General features: G+C 35.3%; 1 protein-coding gene and 1 pseudogene across 1 annotated transcript; both read right to left on the bottom strand.

Annotated features, from left to right (window-relative positions):
• Positions 1–5,862: 5,862 nt before the first annotated feature.
• Positions 5,863–10,293, bottom strand: LOC115954763 (annotated as a pseudogene).
• Positions 10,294–10,713: 420 nt separating this feature from the next.
• LOC115955842 (mitotic spindle checkpoint protein MAD1-like) lies at positions 10,714–11,449 on the bottom strand. Its single transcript, XM_031074212.1, has 2 exons — positions 11,199–11,449; positions 10,714–11,116 (listed from the first exon to the last, which is right to left on the bottom strand). Exons 1-2 carry the CDS (start codon positions 11,379–11,381, stop codon positions 10,877–10,879), a joined length of 423 nt encoding a protein of 140 aa, XP_030930072.1. The 5' UTR covers positions 11,382–11,449; the 3' UTR covers positions 10,714–10,876.
• Between the last annotated feature and the right edge of the window lie 5,575 nt (positions 11,450–17,024).

Raw genomic sequence — 17,024 nt, 5'->3', positions numbered from 1 at the left:
TTTGAAACGTGAATATAGTTTTTCCACTAGTCAGTTGGTGGAACCATTTAATGGATTGCTGACTTTTTTCATTTTTCTTATCCGTTATCTCAAAATCTTTCGATATAAAGGCTCGCTATTGTCTTTCTTCATCACTTAAGCACATGCTCCGTAATTCACATCTTTTTTTTTTTTTTTTGGTACTTGTTGACTAGAGATTAAAATTGAAGCTCTCTCTCTTTGTTGATTTTTTTTTTTTTTTTTTTTAAGATGTGCCATCAAATTTTCTTCTAACAAGTTCTTTGTTGTTGCTTGTTTTTGTTATGCAGAATGTTTTCCTTGTTCTTTGGGCTTTAACGTCAAGCTTTACATCAATGTTCTTAGCATGATGTCCATCTTTATTCAACGGCTTACATTCCATTGAACACAACGTTCTTACAGTGATGTTTGTCTCCATATTACACACATTCTTGCCTTGCAATAAAAATCTCTTATCGATATCTATCCTTGACGTTCTCATAATGGCAGTCATCTAGGCAAAAATGTTATCACCGGTATTCATGATACAATGATGCTATTACTAGTACTTGACCTTGAAGTTGTACTGGCCTTTGTCTTGGCAATTAAGTTAAACCAACACTTGTCTTTGCAACGTAGCCATATCAAGTCTTTGCAACGTAGCCACATCAAGAGTCTTTACCATGAAGCGATGCCAGCATTTGTCCTTGTACGGCCATATTAACACTTGCCTTCACAATGAAGCTACATCCTTATTTTTCTTTGCATCGAAATCATGTCACCACTTATCTTTGTCATGAAACTGCGCCAACACTTGCATTTGCATTGAAGCATCACCATTACTTTGTCTACTGAAGCAATATTTGCACTTGTATCTGTTATAAAGTCACACCATCATTTGCCTTTGTAATGAAGCCGCACCAGCACTCTTCTTTTGCCATAAAGCTTCCTCCTTGACACTTTATTTGTATTGAAGCCAAGCCAATATTCACCTTTGCCATAAAGTCACGTCAACACTTCATTTGCACTGAAGTCGTGCCAACATTCATCTTTGCCATGAAGTCTTGTCAACACTTCATTTGCATCAAAGTCGTTCCAACATTCATCATGAAGCCACGTCAACACTCCACACTGGCACTTGCACTTACATTTAAGTTGCACTAATATTGGCCTTTATAATAAGATTACATTAGCACCAATTTTTAAATGCAACATAGCTCAGATATCAAGTGTACATAGCACTGTAGCCAGACATCAAGATTTTAGAGATGCCAACAAGACATTGAAGATGTAAGGAAATGTCAACAAAATCTTGAAGATACAAGAAGTCCTTATCAAGACTTTGAAGATGTAAGGAAATGCCAACAAAACCTTGAAGGTGTGGGAAAAAATGACACCACTACTTTGAAGACATCGGAATATGTTGGCAAGACTTAGAACATGCCACCAAGAATTTGACATTGCACAAATATGCCCTTAGAGGTTGATGTAACACCAACTTCAAATGTTGAGGGAAGGTGACGTTGTCCAGATTTCAAAGACATGATGTGAAACGACATTACTCAAAAGGGAGATGATGTGGTTCAAATTTTAGAGTTGTGAAGTGGCACAACCTAGAAGAGAGACAATGTAGCATAGGCTTGAAAGGTACATGAAGATGACCCCAGAAGATAAGTGATGCAAAGCATACTTCAGAGACGTGGGAAGATGTCCACAAAAGATGAGCAATGCCATGCAGATTTCATTCCTTGCAAAAGAGGTTGAAGATTTTATTTTACTCGACAACCAAGAACCAACTTATGTTTATCATTAGTTCAAGGAAAGCTGAGTAACATCAATTCTTTGCAACTGTCATTTTCCACCACAATGATCTTTTGAGCATCATATAGTGAGCAATTGACTGATCTTAAGCAACGCCTGCCAATCAAAGGGATCTCAAAAGCATATTGACGACCTTTGGAAAAATTCTTCAAGCTAAACTGGTAATTCTTCTTCTTTTCATGTTACTAAACTTAGTGAAAAGTACTAAGTTGCCTACGCACCTTAGAGAGGGATCAAATCATTACATAGTTCAAAAGATATTTTTGTGATTTTTTATATATTTATTTTTTTTTTCACAAAAAGGAAGTCTCACGTGTGTAATCCTCGCCCCATAACCCATGGCATTTCACGGGTACCAATTGCACAATAGTGGGTATTACCACTAATCAAACCCGAGACCTCAGTCTCAAGGGCGACAGAGGCATCCAACAACTATACCACACTCGCAATTGGTGACATAGAGGGGGATTAATTTCTCTTTATTAGTATGCTTTCAAAGGTAATGGGAAGACATCATGTACCTTTGCAACATTGTAGTGGGCAGTTTAAACTCTTACCGAGGAGAAATCCTTAATTTTCAAGCATAGAAGTGTTTGAGGAACCTCTCATTGATGGGGCCAATTCTTATGCCATCATTGTCAATCAATTTGTAAGCCTTGTTGGTGTTTGCCCCCTGCCTAAGTGTTATAAGTACATCACAAGAAATGGTCACATGGTTTGACCCGATAACTTCATCAAAGTCTAGATCAATCTTGTTTTCTTTGGCAAGCTTCATAATTTGTTCTTTGAAGAAGTAGCATTTTTGGATTAGGTGGCCAATGATGCGATGATATTTGCAGTTGTTAGAGTCATCAACTTTCCCCATGTCTTCTAGTCACTTGCTTTCTAGCAGTTCAATTAGCTTCATTTGTAGTAGTTGTTCTAAGATGTTTGGCACATCTTCATCAGGGAACAAATATCCTTTTTTCTCATATTTTTAAAAGTCAGATGACGCATTTCATTCATCCTTCAAGTCATTTTTCATTTGCCTTTGTTCCTCTTCTTCGAACCTTGACTACGGTAGTGTTAATAGTCACTGGGTCTTTGAGATTGCCTTTTGCATTCTTATTATTCCTCCTTACTTCCTTCCTTTCTTTCCTTTCCTTAGGTATGGGAGGTTTGGTATTTCTGTGGCTAGTAATGCTCAGCTCCATGTCATGCGCATGAGTTGCTAACTCTTCAAATGTTGGGGGCTTTATTCTTTAAAGGATGTAAATAAGTCCCTAATGCATGCCTTGGATGCACATCTCTACAACAGATATTTCAAAAAGTCTATCCTTGCAATCCAAACTCAAAGAACGTCATCGATTGATATAATCAACCATTGGCTCATTTTCTCATTGTTTGGTATTATTAAGCTCCATCTTGTTCACTGTGCAACGCGTGCTATAGAATCAATCAAGAAACTCTCTTTCAAGTTGTTTCCAATTGTCAATTGACTCAGGTTCTAAGTCTGTATACCAATCCAAGGCATTCTTCTTGAGTGAATAGAAAAACTTCTTTACAATGAGGCCTCCTTGAGTCTCTGCGTTCTCACAAGTTTCTACGAAGTGAGCAATGTATTACTTAGGATTTCCTTTACCATCAAACTGCAAGAACTTGGGGGCTTGATACCCACTTGGCATTCTCATGTTGTCGATGCGCTTTGTATAGGGTTTTGAATATGTAAGAGAACTTGTAGGAGAACCTCCATATTGTGCTCGGATGGTATTTGTTATTATGTCTTGCAATTGTTGAACTGATAACGAAGCAACTGAAGTAGATTGTTTTGATTGAGGAGTGTCTTGATTTTCTTTCCCTTTGTCATCCTCTGTAGAAGTGAAGCCAAATGGGAACTTAGGACCAAGGCTTGATTCACCAAGATCTTTTATTTCAAGTTTATTCATTCATTAGAGTTGCAATTTGGAGGTCCTTATCTTCAAGTGCTTTTGTTAGAAGGATGACCCTTTGTTCCATTTCAACCATCCTTTATTCCATGGTAAAGGTGTTAGTCATCATGACTGACACAACTTCCCAAGATGATGGAGAAGGAAGTGAATTGAAGTGAATACGTGAAATCTCATCTTTTGGGTTCCCTTTGATCGGAGATAAATTGTGCGACCAACTTCTTGTGAAGGAAGAAGAGGATTTACCCCCACACTTGAGGCGTTCCAAGGTGGAGATATCCTTGTTGAAGACCTTGTTTCTTGTAAGAGGGTCTAAGGAGATGATTGTCTGGACCTTGGCTTCCTTGGTTAATTGAGATTGAAGTTGATTGTGAGCTTTAGATTGGCTACAATTGATTGAACCAATGCAATTTTTGGTGGTAGCCATACCAAGTCTAATTGAAGTAGTTATTGTTGAAACTTGAATGTTCTTGCTAGAGGCCATTGAAGTTGGTAGCAAGATGATGATGATGATTTCTTTGAAGAAGAAAGAGATGAGAGGCAGAGATGTCCCACTAGGCGTGCCAGAATTTGTGGACAACTAAATTTCTTATTCGAATTAAATCAAACAAGTAAAATAGTTTCATAAATGCAAATTTGTATTGATGAATATGTGGTACAATTTTTAGTAATTACAAAAGAGTGATCCCCTGATTCAATCTCCTTGAAAGATTTGTTGATTGGAATTGTGGTGATGTGATTTTGATTTGAACGCAAGATATCCCTCAATTTGGCTAAGGAATGGATCGAATATCTTTGAAACAGAATTACAATGAATCTCTAGCTATAAGCTTATTAGAAATTCTTTGTTCTTCACATTCTTCGTGTGTTCTTCATGTTCTTCGTGCATTCTTCTTTTTGAAGGTTTGTGGTGGAAGTTCTTTGGTGGTTTAGAGGCTTGAATCCGTAGACCTTCGCTGATTTGTGGTTTGTTGAGGTTTCTGGAGGCTTTCGAGCTTGATTCCAGTGAACTTTGAGATCTAGGAAGATGATTTGGATGATTTCTCTTCGAATGTTCTTCGTATTCAAAGGTTTGTGACTGAAGTTCTTCGGGGCTTTGGAGTCTTGAATCCATAGAGCTTCACCAATGTGTAGTTTCTTGAAGTTTCTGAAGACTTTTGGGCTTGATTTCAGCAAACTTTATGATCTAGACAGGTAGTTTAGATGATTTTGTTTTGAATGTTTTTTGTATTCAAGGTTGAAGTTTTTGAAGTTCCTAGAGGCTTTGAGGCTTAATTCCTACAAAAGCTTCTATACTTTTGAGTGCTTCTAAATCTTCTCTGATGCTGCTTGTGCTTTAGATGTCCTGGTTGTGTAGAAATGCCTTAGGAAGGCTTCTATTTATAGGAGTTTGAGAAGTGGGTAAGCGACACGTAGCAAAGCTTGATTGGGGACATGTGTCATAGTCTGATTGGAGGAGTTTTAAGACTTTTTCTCCAAGACACGTGGCATCTTTTGATTGGCCGAAATGTTTTAATTTCAAGGTGACACATGTCAACACCCAATTGGACTGCATGCATCATCACTTACACGCACCGGGCTGCTTATGTCATTGCTTACACGTGTCGATGTGTGATTGATTCTTGCATGCATTTTATGCCCCTATTTCAATGACACTTGGTAAATTTATGTTGGTTTTTGAGTAGTGATAGCAAAACCTAGTAGCAGTACATGACGCTTTGTAATTGACCGTATTTTGTGGATTTGGTAGTATGATGTGTCAACTTGCAATAGGTCAGGAATTTTCCCTCTTTATAGGTGCCTCCACAATTTACATGTATTTTGACCTAATTAATCAACTTGGATAATTGAATTAATTAACTGAGGTCAAACTATCTTAACCCAACATATTACTACAAACATTCCTATTTAGAAACTTGTTAAAATTTCTTCTTCTTTTTTTCATTTATAAAATTATTTATAATGTCATCGGCTCAACCATATATCCAATCTTGGACGAACTAGAGAACTAGGAACGAGTTCCATTCCTGGTTTTTTGGTTGGTCTGGATATTAAAACCGTGGTTTCGTAGGCATCACAAACGTCTTTAACCAAAAAGAAAATTATTTGTTTTCAAGAGCAATAATTCTGTTAAGATGAGTGTGGACCGTGGAGCTACACATGAAACATAACCATATCAAATTATTGTTTTTGCAATATTGCATAGGTCCATGCTTATAACGGTACAGGATCAATGAGCATAGACCTTATGAAATCTTTGAGCACAATTCCAGCATTTGTGTAGCCATCTTGGCCCTTATACACGACATCCATCACACGTGAAAGGTTGACAATTCGCATCAAAACTGGCATGGGGACAGTAGTTGGGTAGAGGCACTCTTTGTTTATGTCCTTCCATGCATCTGTAACTTGTTTACGAAACTCATTGATTGCTTCTTCTTCTGTAGCACAAAATTGTGCCATGTAACATTCAACAGCTGAAGCAACATGCCCTCTAGCTTGCTCAAACTACAAGTAAATTAATCATTATGTTAGAAGGGCCTCATGTGTTTGGAAAATTTATGTAATCTAATTATGCTCCCAATTACAGCTATCATACTGAAATAACATCATACCTTATGTGACACTATGTCATCCATTAGTCTACAAACCACTGCAGAGGCTCTGACTATTTTGGGGTTGCTAGACACCCACTCGAAGCAATCATTTGGAACAATGTCTCCCATTCCAACCAACGATGTGGTTGCTAACATTGGATAGCCACTTGTAACAAGTGAAATCTGCATATATATATTCATCCATTGTTGGTATGTGATTTTGGTGGAACCATTTGGCTTCATCAAAGTAAGCTCGAACTTGATTCTTCATCTGATACAATCAGCAGTTTACAATCAGGGTAACTAAATTTCCTTTCTTTATTTCCTGTCCCCCTCAAATTCATGATAAGATTATAAATTTATATGTACATATAGAGCTTACTGCTTCTATTGCATGTCTAATGCGGTATGATCTTCCTTCACCTATTTTTTCTTCCATCTCACAATAAACGTCTAGGAGTGCTTTGTAACACACTTTCATGTACTCCGGAAGTTGATCAGTGGCACTAATGTCCCACCTATAAAAAAACGTAGACTATTCATGTTAAGAATAGTGGTCAAATGACTGAATTTATTATTAAACCAACAAAGGAATAAAGTAATGATCCTAAGATGTGAATTAATTTCAACCTCTCGATTGCTTTAGTAAAGACCTCAATCTCTTCAAGTGTGCCATACACATCATAGATGTCATCAATAATCGAGGTCATGGCTATCACTTTGGTTAGTATTCTTCTAGCAAGGAAATATTTAGGCTCGAAGTACACTCCCAATATCCAGAAGTAACACTCAATCACTCTGTCTCTAATGAAGGGCAACTTCTTTGAAAAGTTTAGCTCTTTCCACCACCTACAAATACAATTTGATAGAATCATGCATGTTGTCAACCTACAGTGATGTTCAAGCATAAAAATATTAACTCTACAATTGCAACTCTGGCATTAATTAATAACTAACCTTGCAATATCAGAAAGTTCTTTCTGGTGCATTTTCTGCAATAGGTTGAAATCTAACTTTGCAAAGTTCAGAAGAACTTTATCATGTGAAGGATCTTCTTGGTAGATAGAAAAGTAATGCCTTGCCTCTAACCTTGGTAGTCCTTTGCGGATAGGTTGCTTTAAGGCATGGCTTACTTGTGCAGCTAGTGGAGTGCTTAAATTTGATGCTACAAACTCAAGATGTGTGGTAGTGAATATAAGAGCTTCATCTAGTATATCTTCCCCGTGGACCCTGACATGTGTGGCCTCATACAAGCTTAACATTGCCCGCGTATCATCGATAAGTGATTCTTTGAAATTCCCCTTGCTATCCTTGAACTTGGTGAACTTTTCTGCATCATGATCCAATTACATTAAATGAGTAGAATGATATAAAAAATTTTAGAGATATATTATCACAATAGTATAGGCCAAAGTCCAATTTTATCTTACGTGCTTGATTTAAAATTCACATTTAGGAATTAACATTTAATGTGACACGCTCCACATTTACACTCTTGTATTGTTAAAATAATACTTACTGTAACAAGTCTTTTTTCTTGTAGTTCTTATAAATGGCAGCATAATTGTACAAACAGTTAAAACTAACAATCATTGTCAAAGACAACAAAAAGAGGGGGAAAGGGGGAACTTACCACTTGAAATGTTATAGCCTTGTTGTCTAAGTAATCGAAATTGGAGAGCAACAATATAAAGGTCATCATCATTTTCTTGGTCATCACTATCATGAAGCGTCATATGTAATTGTTGCAAAGTTTCTTCAATTTCATTTTCAAAATGGTAAGACACGCCTAAGCGCTGAAGTGCATCAATCAAGTTTAGTTTTTGTGAGGGCTTCTCAACTGGAGATGTTAGCATTGACCACACCTCTTCCTTCAATTCTTGAACTTGTTGCTTCAAATTGTCCTCAGTTTCCTGCAGAAGCAATTAAATTAATGAATAACTTATGCATTGTGTATCATCAGTTGAAGATGGCATATATGCTCCAATAAAAAGCTTAGCTTATTAATTTAATACACAACTTGTCCTAAGACATGAGATAGGAGGGTTACAATATGTTTAACAACCAAGGTAAAACTTAGTCATTTTTTATGAATGGATTTACACCGATATTAACAAAATTTAAAATGGGCAAATTACAACTTACCCACCTATGGTTTGACTGAAATTTAAATTATTTACCTGTAGTTTGCAGTTTGACACTTTAATCACTTGAGGTTTGATCGAAATTTAAGTTACCTACCTGTGATTTGAAATCCCATTATTCAAGTGTTTTGCTAGATTAATTTTATCTTATTTGATCTTGTATTTTTATATATATTTTTGTGTTTTTGGAGGAGAGAGATATAAAAGTGGAGCAAAATTACATATTTAGTCATATGTTTAACCGAAGTGGGTTACGGAATTCTAATTGAGCTAACCTTGGGTAAATAAAGTGTCAAATTTCAAACCACCCTGACCTGAAAATATATATATATATATATATATATAAATTTGGGAACACCCTCAATTTTTTTTATGCCAATAAAATTAAATTTTGCTCCATTATTTGCTCTACTTTCAAGCAAAAAGAAAAAGCCAAAAAAAAAATTAAAACTAAAATTTGAAAAAAAAAATAAAACCAAATTACCAATACGCATCCGCCGATTGATCAAAATCATCAAATGGTAAAAACTAAAAAAAAAAAAAAAAAAAAAAAAAAAAAAACTCATCAACAACCAAGCTCCAAGCACATTGACGTGACGGTGCCTCCACTTGGACTGCCTCAAACTCGAGCAACAGAGCACATTGGGCCTCAAACTCGTGCAACAGCGATGACAAGATCGGAGATTGGATCAGAGATTGCTTGGCTTGCCTCATCGTCTCGGCCCTCGTCCCTCAAGTCCTCACCTCAACGTGTTGTCGTGGCGCCGCCCCTCAGGCCTCAAGGTATTTCAGTTCTTTACTTCTCTCTCGTTTAGTCTATCAGTCTATCTCATCTAAATCTTACATCTTTGGCTTTGCTAATTGCTATGCTCTGATCTGAGAGTAACTGAGTGAAAGCAGAACTCTCTCTTTCTTTCTTTCTCTTTGAACTGAAATGAGATTCTCTTTATCTCTCTATTTCTCTGTTTTTCTATGTCTAAATGTCTAATTGCCTTTACTTTATAAGTTTATTTGACATTTTGACTTTATTGGTTTGTGAGTTTGTCATTTTGTGTATTGTGAATTTTGTGTGTTGTGAATGTTTTATATGCTTAATATTTTGTGGAATGTTGATTGGCTCTTATGACTCTTGTCTATTAAGTGGGCAGTGGATAGGGGCCATGGGGCCGTGGGTGGGATATTTGAATTGGGGAAATGGACAGGTAGAGGCAGTAAAAGCTGAAGGCATTTAGAGGCAGTATAAAAGACAAAAAATTAAATTATGTTAGGCACTAGGCAGTGGGTTGAACGTGGATAATGCACACTAGAGTATGTGCTAGACTGCTAGTAGTCAATAAAGAAAAATAATGAAACAACTAAATAACAATAATTAATAATTTAATTAACCAATACATTATAAAAGACAAACAAATTAAATTATATTAGGCAATGGGTTGAGCCGTGGATAATGCACAGTAGGTTGTGTAATTTATACTCGTAAGGAACACCCTGAAAAAAATTTCTGGAACCGCCATTGACCATAAGTAGGTAAGTTATAATTAGCTCTTTAAAAATTGAACTAAAAAACACCAAATAAGCTCTACTTTTACATGTATACACAGACTCAAAATGAAAACTTAATAAATTAAAAGAAACATTTTTACCAAGAACTCAGCACCATATGTGAGGAAACGATCACCCCAAATGCTAGGTTGATAATTTGCTGATCGACGAACAGTTTGTGGCATATCCTTCTTGGTTGGGGAAGCTACTGCTGAAACTTGAGCATACATTTTCCTTACCAAATTTTATTATATAGAACAACGGACACCTTGGTAGGCAATATTTTGGGAGTAAGAGGTTACGTACTCCGCTATTTATAGATAATACTACTCCTAGAAGCTAGAAGAACCTCCCACCTGAGTCACGTGGTGACTAGAAAATTGACAATGCCTTTTGCTACGCTATGAACCACAGAACCACACATCCAAGATTCATGTATATATTTGTGGCTTTAAAGCACTCACAGCAGTGGTGCTATATAAATATAATACTATTTTTTAGCTCCAAATATCAAAAAATCATCACGCAATAATGGGGCTAAATCTAAAAGATTTAGCTCCTCAACTACAGTGCACACCTATCTTTAGATGTACACTGTAGCTCAAAGTTAAAAAAAAAAATATTTTTTTATTACACTTCTCTCTCCTCTCTCCTTAAAATATTCTTTTCCTTTTCTCTATGTCTCTCTCTCCGGCTTCTCTTCTTTCTTCTTTCTTCCTCAAATTTTTTTTTCTCTCTAGTTCACTGGTCTCTTATCTCTCTCATCCCTCAGCTCGCCGGTCAATTTTTTTTTTCTCTCTTTCCTGTTGTATGTAAATTTGTGTACATGAGCTTAGCTATCTCCTCCATTCTAACAAAAATTCATTACAGTTCCATTAAATTTGACTTGTGAAAGCATATACAGCAAAATCTTAATCCATTGAAATGCAAATTCCAAAATCAATAATGTAAAAGCAAACACAAGTGGAAACCATTTTCTTCTTAACTCACCAACTTTGCTGAAATTCTCATTCATTGTCTCAAATCTGGATTGGTAATCACAAACTTGCTTCTCTGCACTGCTTAAAGCATCTAGAAACTCCAATTTAACCTAAAAACAACCATAGCAAAAAACTGCTTCAAAAAATTTGGTCCAAATTTCAGCGAAGAAAAAGCAAAATGTGGAACCGTACCATTTGGCAGCATTGGTAGGTGCAGAGGAGATGATCGGAGTGCTGGTGCGGCGACTCGTGGAGCGGCGCCGCCAAAGGAGAGTCGTAGATGACCATACGGCGGTCCGACCCGGCAGCCGATGGGCTCTCCAGGGGCATCGTTTCGGATCGCGGCCTCTTCGAAGGCGGAGTCCGAAGTATCATCGTCGTCTTCTCTCTCTTTGTCTCTCAATCGCAGATTCTAAGGGATTTTAGGCTGTGTGTGTGTGTGTGTTTTAAAAACAGGGGTTTTGAAATGAAAGTGAAGAGAACCACTTTTCAAAAGGGTGCCTGTGAAGCAACAATGGCCGACAGTGCCACCTCTAGTGTGTGAGTTTGTTTTTTTTTTTTTTTTTTAATGTATTTTCATATAGGAATGATGTTTGATTTTTTTTTTCTTCTGTGGGTTTGATGGCTGTGGTGGTGGCGATGGTGGTTGTTGTGGCTATGGTTTGGTGGTACGGTGTTTGATTTTTTTTTTTCCTGTGGGTTTGGTGGTTGTGGTGGTGGATTTGTGACTATGATGGTGGTTTGATTTTTTATTTTGTTTGTGGGTTTGGTTGTTGGTGGTGGTGGTGGTGGTGGTGGTGGTTATGGGTGTGGTTGTGGTTGTGGCTGATGGTAGAGGTGGTTGTGGATGGTGTGGGTTGTTTTTTTTTTGGATAGTGGGATATATTATTTTATTGTAGGTGGTATATTATTTTATTGTAAATGATATATTATTTTATTACGTTGATAGCTAAAATAGATCCACTGCTGCAGCATATGTGTAGGTATAATAGATAAAGTAACTTTTGGTGGAGTTAAAAAGCTAAATTTTTAGCTCCACTGTTGTGGATGCTCTAAGGCAACTAGTTCTACAAGGATTGTCCTCAAAAAATAAAATAAAATAAATTTCTACAAGGATTCCACACCCTCGGCATGTCCTTCAATATTAGCCGATTTAGTATATGTTTGGCTCCAACTTAAAAAGTTAATTTATTTTACTATTCAGCTTATTTTTGTTATTATTTATGGATCCCACTGCACTTTTTGATACTATTTATCAGTCCCACTGTACTATTTCAACTAATTTTTACTTTTATTTATAGTACTTTTAGCAAAATAAATGAATCTCAAACAGATCCTTAAATACAAGGCAACTCTACGCCTAATATATACATCATGCTTAATTAGGTTCCCTCTTGTGTCATTACAATTCACAAGCATGGTTGTCAATATTATATGAACTGGTATGCACCGTGTCAATTGAAAAAAAATATATTGTACCATATATGGTATATAGAGCTCAATAAAATAATATGTCTATGAGTTTTTTTTTTTTTTTCTCCTGCAAAATTTTACTATATTCTTGACTTAATTTCATATTTGTAAATTTATGTCCTATATTATGAATAAGATATTACATGACAACATAATTACTTTTATTAATGTTATTATTATAATGTAAGAGATGGTTAAATTAGTCATTAGTTAAATATGGTTCGAATTTATAATGAATATACCTTTTATATATATATATATATATATATAATTTTATTATAGATGTTTTTATATTTACAAAAACGTGAAAAGAAAAAAGCAAAAATCAATTTACAATTTGAGAACTATGGTTAAAGAGTAGTGTCGGTTTAAGACCTAGGCCTAAGTTCTCATTATAAAAAAGTCCTACCTAGTTCATAAAATGACTCTACCCCCATTATAAAAAGTCCAAGATTTTACAATAATAAATGGTCTAAAAAATAAAAAACTATTTGCACATTATTTTTCTCATATTTAAAAATACCTCTAAAATATTACACCAACTTAATCCAATTGAAACTCCAAAATGATGTTTTTTTTAAAAAAAAAATTTAATTTGTCTAATCATTTGATGGATATTTTTTTATAATGCCTTAAGACTTCAATTTTTGTAAACTAATATTCTATACAGTAAATTTTCAACATTAGCAATCTAATCTTCTACATAGCAACACACTAAACAATCTCTATCTCTTTCTTAATTAAACATCAAGATTTTATCCATAAATAAATAAATAAACATCAAGAAAAATTTTGAAAAATTAAATTAAAAACTTTACTTTCTTACTGAGTTTTTTTACTTTTACTTAACCATGTATAATCTTATCCAAAATAAAGTAAATCCCAATTTTTTTAAAAAAATTATTTCTTTTTCTTAAATTTTATACTTAAATAATGAGATTTGATTCTTTATATGAAATTAACCTTAGTCTGATTAGTATTTATTCATCTAATTATGCATTTAATTCATCATAGTGGGCTCTTTCCAATTTAAATATAAAAAGCCCCACTTTAATTTATCCCCTCAAACTATATTGAGTCTGCTCTTCATAAGAAGATTAGGTTTAACATCAATTCTTCACTCTCCTGAACCAATCTATATGAAATTAAACTTACTATTGGTAATGAGGAACGATATTTTGAAGCAAATAGACCACAGCCATCGTCCTCAAGTTAAGGCCATGTTGGAAATGAGGTTTTATAAAGCAAATTTTGGTCCTCAAACTCAAACGTATGTCGTCCTCAGGTTTCATATTTGTGGAAGAGATTTGGCGAATAAAAGAAGAGAGAACGAAAAATCTTTTCAGAATCGGACCTATTACTATTTTGGCCAATTGTACACATCCTTAGGTTTCATATTTGTGGAAGAGACTTGACGGATAGAAGAAGAGAGAACAAAAAAACTTTTCAGAGTTGGACCTGTTCCTTTTTTGGCCAATTGTTTCCTATGGCGTTCCTGCAGTCTTGGATAGGATAGAGTCACAACTCACCACATCAATATAAGTAATTCTATTCTTTAAAATAAATAATAAAAAACTAGTAATTCTAATACCACATAAAAGCCACATTTAATACCACATAAAAGCCACAATTTTTGCTACAATTATCTTACGTGACAAAATGTGATTGGTTACTTTCACATGAACCATTACTCTTTCTCCATGACTTACAACCTACCACATGGATAGTTATGATAAAAGTTGTAAATTTTTATGTGGTTGTAGAATTTTTGCCAAAAATTAAAGAGCCACAAACTTTTAGACATCTTTTGTCCTTACAATTCTATGTGGCTCATTGTGTGTAGTGAAGTAACATTGTGTGTGGTAGAAAAAAATTGATAGGTCCATTTGAAAAGTGACATAGTGCCCGTTTGTTTCAACGTTTTGGACCCAAAAAGCCCGCTTTGAAGAAAGCTGGAGTGAAAAGCCCGTTTGGTTCAGCATAAAACGCAACTTTTTGGAAAAAGTTGCGTTTTGACCAAGGCTGAGAACACGCAAACCATTATGGAGCTCTGGAGGTCCATTTTAGAAAAAGTCCATAAGCGTTCTCAGCTATCGGTTGGACTCTTCGGGCAATTAACAAATTATCCTTCAATAAAGCTCACTCACACCTCTCATCTCTTCTCTCTGCTCTACCCTCTCTGTGCTGCTACAAACACAGCACCACCCAACTATCACCGGTCTACCACCACAACCCATTTCAACATTTGATAATCCAAACACAAAATCAACAAAATCAAACCAAAAATAACTCAAAATCAACACAAAATAACTTAAAATCAACTCAAACCCCATTGAAAAACCCATCCCAAACCCAACTCAAAATCAACCCAAAAATAAATCAACTCAAAATCAAACCCAAAATCCACAGAAAATCAACTCAAAATTAAACCATTAACTGAAAACCCATAACCCTAACCCAAAATCAAAATCAAATACAAACCCAATGGTGGTAGAGACTTAAGGGATTTGAGAATTAAGGAGAGAGATGAGAGATTTCCTTATGTTTCAATCATCTTCATCTACTTCATCATCACCTTCTCTCTTCCTTGATCCTTGTAGCTTTCGAACTGTCAAAAAAAAAAAAAAAAAAAGATGCAGAGAAGTGGAACGTCCTGGAGTGTGAAGTGGTAAGGAAAAAGACAAAAGAAGGAAATAAAGAAAAAAAGTAAGGGCATGTGTGTGAAGGAAGTGGTAGGGAAAAAGATGAAAGAATGAAATAAAGAAAAAAAAAAATTTAAGGGTACATGTGTGGAGGAGAAAAAAAGAGGGAAAAAAGAAGGAAATATGGATAAAAAAATAAAATAAAATAAGGGAAACATAAAATAAAGAATAAGAAATTAAAATTGAGAAATACTGTCACAATACTTTTACAATAATTCTTAAGTGGTAGGTTATTATTAGTTAATATTGGTGAGAAAAAAATAATTTGTTTAGAAAGAGAAAAAAATAATTGTAATAGTACGTTCAAATTAAAATCAATATAAATTATCACAATACTTTCACAATATAAACACTCAGCTTTTTCAAAAAGCATTTTTTAACAGTTTTTACCAAACACTCAGCTTTTTGAAAAAACACTTTTTCATTATACACTTTTTGAAAACTCAACTTTTTCAAAAAGCCCAACTTCAAAAAGCTGAACCAAACTCACCATTAGTATAATTGTGAGAAATAGTATGATAAAGATTATGGCCTTAGAAGTTGAAAAAATAATATAGATACTGAGAAAAAATAATATAGATACTGAGGTTGTTGCCCAAAACCAGCATTTTATTAATATTTTGATTTTTTTTTTTCTTACTCCTAAAAGTACATCATGGAAGCTTTTCGCAATTAGATCCCCAAAAAAAAAAAAAAAATCTCTCACATGAAAAATAATAATAATAATAATTTGGGAAGAACTCGCGAAAATAACTTAATCCTTTGTTGGTCTGTGGATGTGTAGGAGATAAATCTGGGATAATTCTCATTAATTAAGCAAATTATTACAACCATGTTATTTGTATACAGGAAACAAAGCAACGAAGCTAACAGAAAGCAATCACACATACACTAACCGCTAATTCTAATCATAACATGAGGGCTGTACAAACAGTTCTTTCCAAGTATAAGCTTATGCCTTTCCCTTTGTAAGAGCCCCTCTCTCTCGCCTTAGCACGAGTTCTTACTCCCTCATCTAATACGAGTTTGTCCTAGGTCTCAAGTAGCCCTCAGGGCTTGATATTTCACTCTCACCGAAATGGATCAAGTAGTCATTGATGTGTTACAGCATCTCCAACTCACTAAAGAAGAAGAAAAAGAAATCTCCATATCAACCACTGGTAGTTCAAACCTTTTGGAAGAGTGCGAGCTAAGTTTGTTTGGTCGACTTCTAGTAGACAGGCACTAGAATACGAGAGCACTAAAATCCACTCTAAGATTAGTCTGGAAGATGGGCTCAAATTTAAGGATTGTAGATTTGGGAAAAAATATCTTCCAATTCAAGTTTAGCTCAAATTATCAATTGGAATGGGTAGAGAGAAACGGTCCTTGGAATTTTGACAATAACCTCCTGCTCCTCTGCAGATGGAGGAAAGGTTTATCAATAATGAATATCTCGTTCACTCACTCTCCTTTCTGGATTCAAGTTTGGGGCCTTCCCTTTGAAAGTATGATAGAAGAAGTTGGAAAGGATCTTGGCAGCAAACTGGGGAAATACATTGAATTGGATAGGCAATCTTGGTTGTCAGAACAAGTTAAATTTATGCGAATACGAGTGGATATACCTATTGATAAGCCTCTACGAAGGGGTGGAAATATTGTAAATCTGGAAGCCTTTCTGCTTCCAGATTTACAATATTTCCACCCCTTCGTAGAGGCTGTCAGTGAAAAATCAGAGAAATGACAATATGGTATGCCCCTTGAGCCCTGCACCCTCTCTAGAAAAGCACCCACGTGATCCCCAAAAGCCTGTAGAGGCGGGAAAGGAAACAAAAGCTAATCCTTCTATTGTGGGCTTTCATGT

This window comes from Quercus lobata, chromosome 8, assembly GCF_001633185.2.
Source record: "Quercus lobata isolate SW786 chromosome 8, ValleyOak3.0 Primary Assembly, whole genome shotgun sequence".
In the NCBI taxonomy this organism is placed as follows: domain Eukaryota; kingdom Viridiplantae; phylum Streptophyta; class Magnoliopsida; order Fagales; family Fagaceae; genus Quercus; species Quercus lobata.
This window is presented reverse-complemented; position numbering and strand designations above follow the sequence as displayed.

What these genes read in the sequence shown, in the direction of transcription:
- LOC115955842 (XM_031074212.1), bottom strand. Translation starts at nt 11,381, where the DNA reads ATGATACTTCGGACTCCGCCTTCGAAGAGGCCGCGATCCGAAACGATG. An exon ending in CCTACCAATGCTGCCAAATG is followed by an intron (nt 11,117 to 11,198) that starts GTACGGTTCCAC and finishes GGTTGTTTTTAG; the next exon opens with GTTAAATTGGAGTTTCTAGA.